Source organism: Micropterus dolomieu, linkage group LG22, assembly GCF_021292245.1.
Source record: "Micropterus dolomieu isolate WLL.071019.BEF.003 ecotype Adirondacks linkage group LG22, ASM2129224v1, whole genome shotgun sequence".
NCBI lineage: Eukaryota > Metazoa > Chordata > Actinopteri > Centrarchiformes > Centrarchidae > Micropterus > Micropterus dolomieu.
Genome location: NC_060171.1, coordinates 3,156,390 through 3,157,914, shown reverse-complemented (window position 1 = coordinate 3,157,914; position 1,525 = coordinate 3,156,390). Strand labels below are relative to the sequence as shown.

The window sequence follows — 1,525 nt, the reverse complement described above, 5'->3', positions numbered from 1 at the left end:
AAGCAAAATACTTTTGTCTCATTTATTATATTTATCAACTGCTCTCCAGTAATTTGTGCCAGTATGCAACACTTCTTATAGAAACAATGATCAGACAACAAAAAGTTTATTGTCCAAACATTTAAGAAACGTGTAAATGCTTCTTATTTCTGAGGACATTGTTTTCTGATGATTTAACAGTGTTTAAGGTAGGTAATGCAGTTATTAGAATAAATTAGATCAAATCAATCAGAACTGTAAGTAGCAACTTGACAAATTAAAGAAAAACATTTAAAGAAAAAAAGGGGAAAAAATACATTGGTCAGAATCTGAAAAACTATCAATGTAAATCATCAATAAATTATTAATTATTATAATAAATTATAAATTATTATAATTATTACATTGAACGCAGAAAATCAAATGGTTGTTTTACTCAGTGTGATTGACAGGAGAGATGATCAGAGGGACAGAGTTTTTACCACCATCGTTATTACAAGGACTAAAGAATGGGTAGAGTTTCTCAGTGAAGCAGCAGCCAGTAATGGAGTAGATAAGAGCTGCAGTATCAACGTCATAAAAGGAGACCAGACCCTCCTCATAATCCACAAACACCCCCACCTTCTCAGGCTGAGACTTCAGAGAGAGACGGACTGGAGGGTCAGCAAGAGCAGAGTACTCATTTTCATTCCTCAAACATAACCTCCAGTAACCATCCTTAGGACTCATTGTGAATTTTCCCTTCCTGTTGATCGACTCTCTGGCCACTCCTAAATCCCAGTCAGTCTTCCCTTTAACCTGAACCTCGTAGTAAAATCTTCCTGAAGAGAATCTCTGCTTTGCTAAGACACAAGGATAAGGAAAAAATCTCTCTGGGTTGTCTGGGAGATTCTTCTTTATATCACCATGTTTAACTTGTTTTTCATCATCAGACAGGATGAGCCAAGGCTGTGCTGTATCAGGATCGAGTGTCACATCCACTGCATACTGCTGGACCCTCTTCAGCTCGGCCTCAAGCAGCTTCTTCATCTGTTTACTGAGCGTCTCCTCCAGCTGCTTCACAGCTCTCCTCACAGTCCCCTCATATGAAGGTGGACGGACGCTGACTTCTGTCCAGTCCTTGGTGGGTGGAGCAGCGTTCAGGGACGGGAGGCTTTGGAGGAGGTGGAGGTGGTCTTCAGAGCGTGAGAGCTGCTCCACCTCAGAGCTTCTCTTCTTCAGCTCAGAGATTTCCTGTTCCAGCTCTTTGATGAAGCCTTCAGCCTGTTTCTCTGTCTCTCTCTGCTTCTCTTTGATCGTGTCGATGAGCTCGGCCTGGCTTCTCTCAACAGACTCCTTCAGAGCGCTGAAGACCTGAACACCACCTGCTATCTCTCTGTCTGCATCTTCCTTACTGAGCTCCACTGAGCGTTTGATCTCCTGAATCTTCAGTCGTCTCTTCTGGATCATCTGCTGAGTTTCAGCCTCTGTCTTCCCCAGCTCGGCCTTCTTTCCTTCATATTCTTCTTTCAGAGGAACAACATCATGTGTCTTGTGGTCTAAAACA

At 42.1% G+C, this 1,525-nt stretch overlaps 1 protein-coding gene and 1 pseudogene across 1 annotated transcript in view; both read right to left on the bottom strand.

Annotated features, from left to right (window-relative positions):
- The window catches only part of LOC123961220, a 20,008-nt pseudogene that overhangs the window by 17,132 nt on the left and 1,351 nt on the right, over nt 1-1,525 (bottom strand).
- The window catches only part of LOC123961221 (E3 ubiquitin-protein ligase TRIM69-like), a 40,655-nt gene continuing 39,541 nt past the window's right edge, over nt 412-1,525 (bottom strand). Inside the window, exon 3 of the mRNA XM_046036393.1 lies at nt 412-1,525. Within this exon, the coding sequence (XP_045892349.1) occupies nt 412-1,525 (1,114 nt within the window).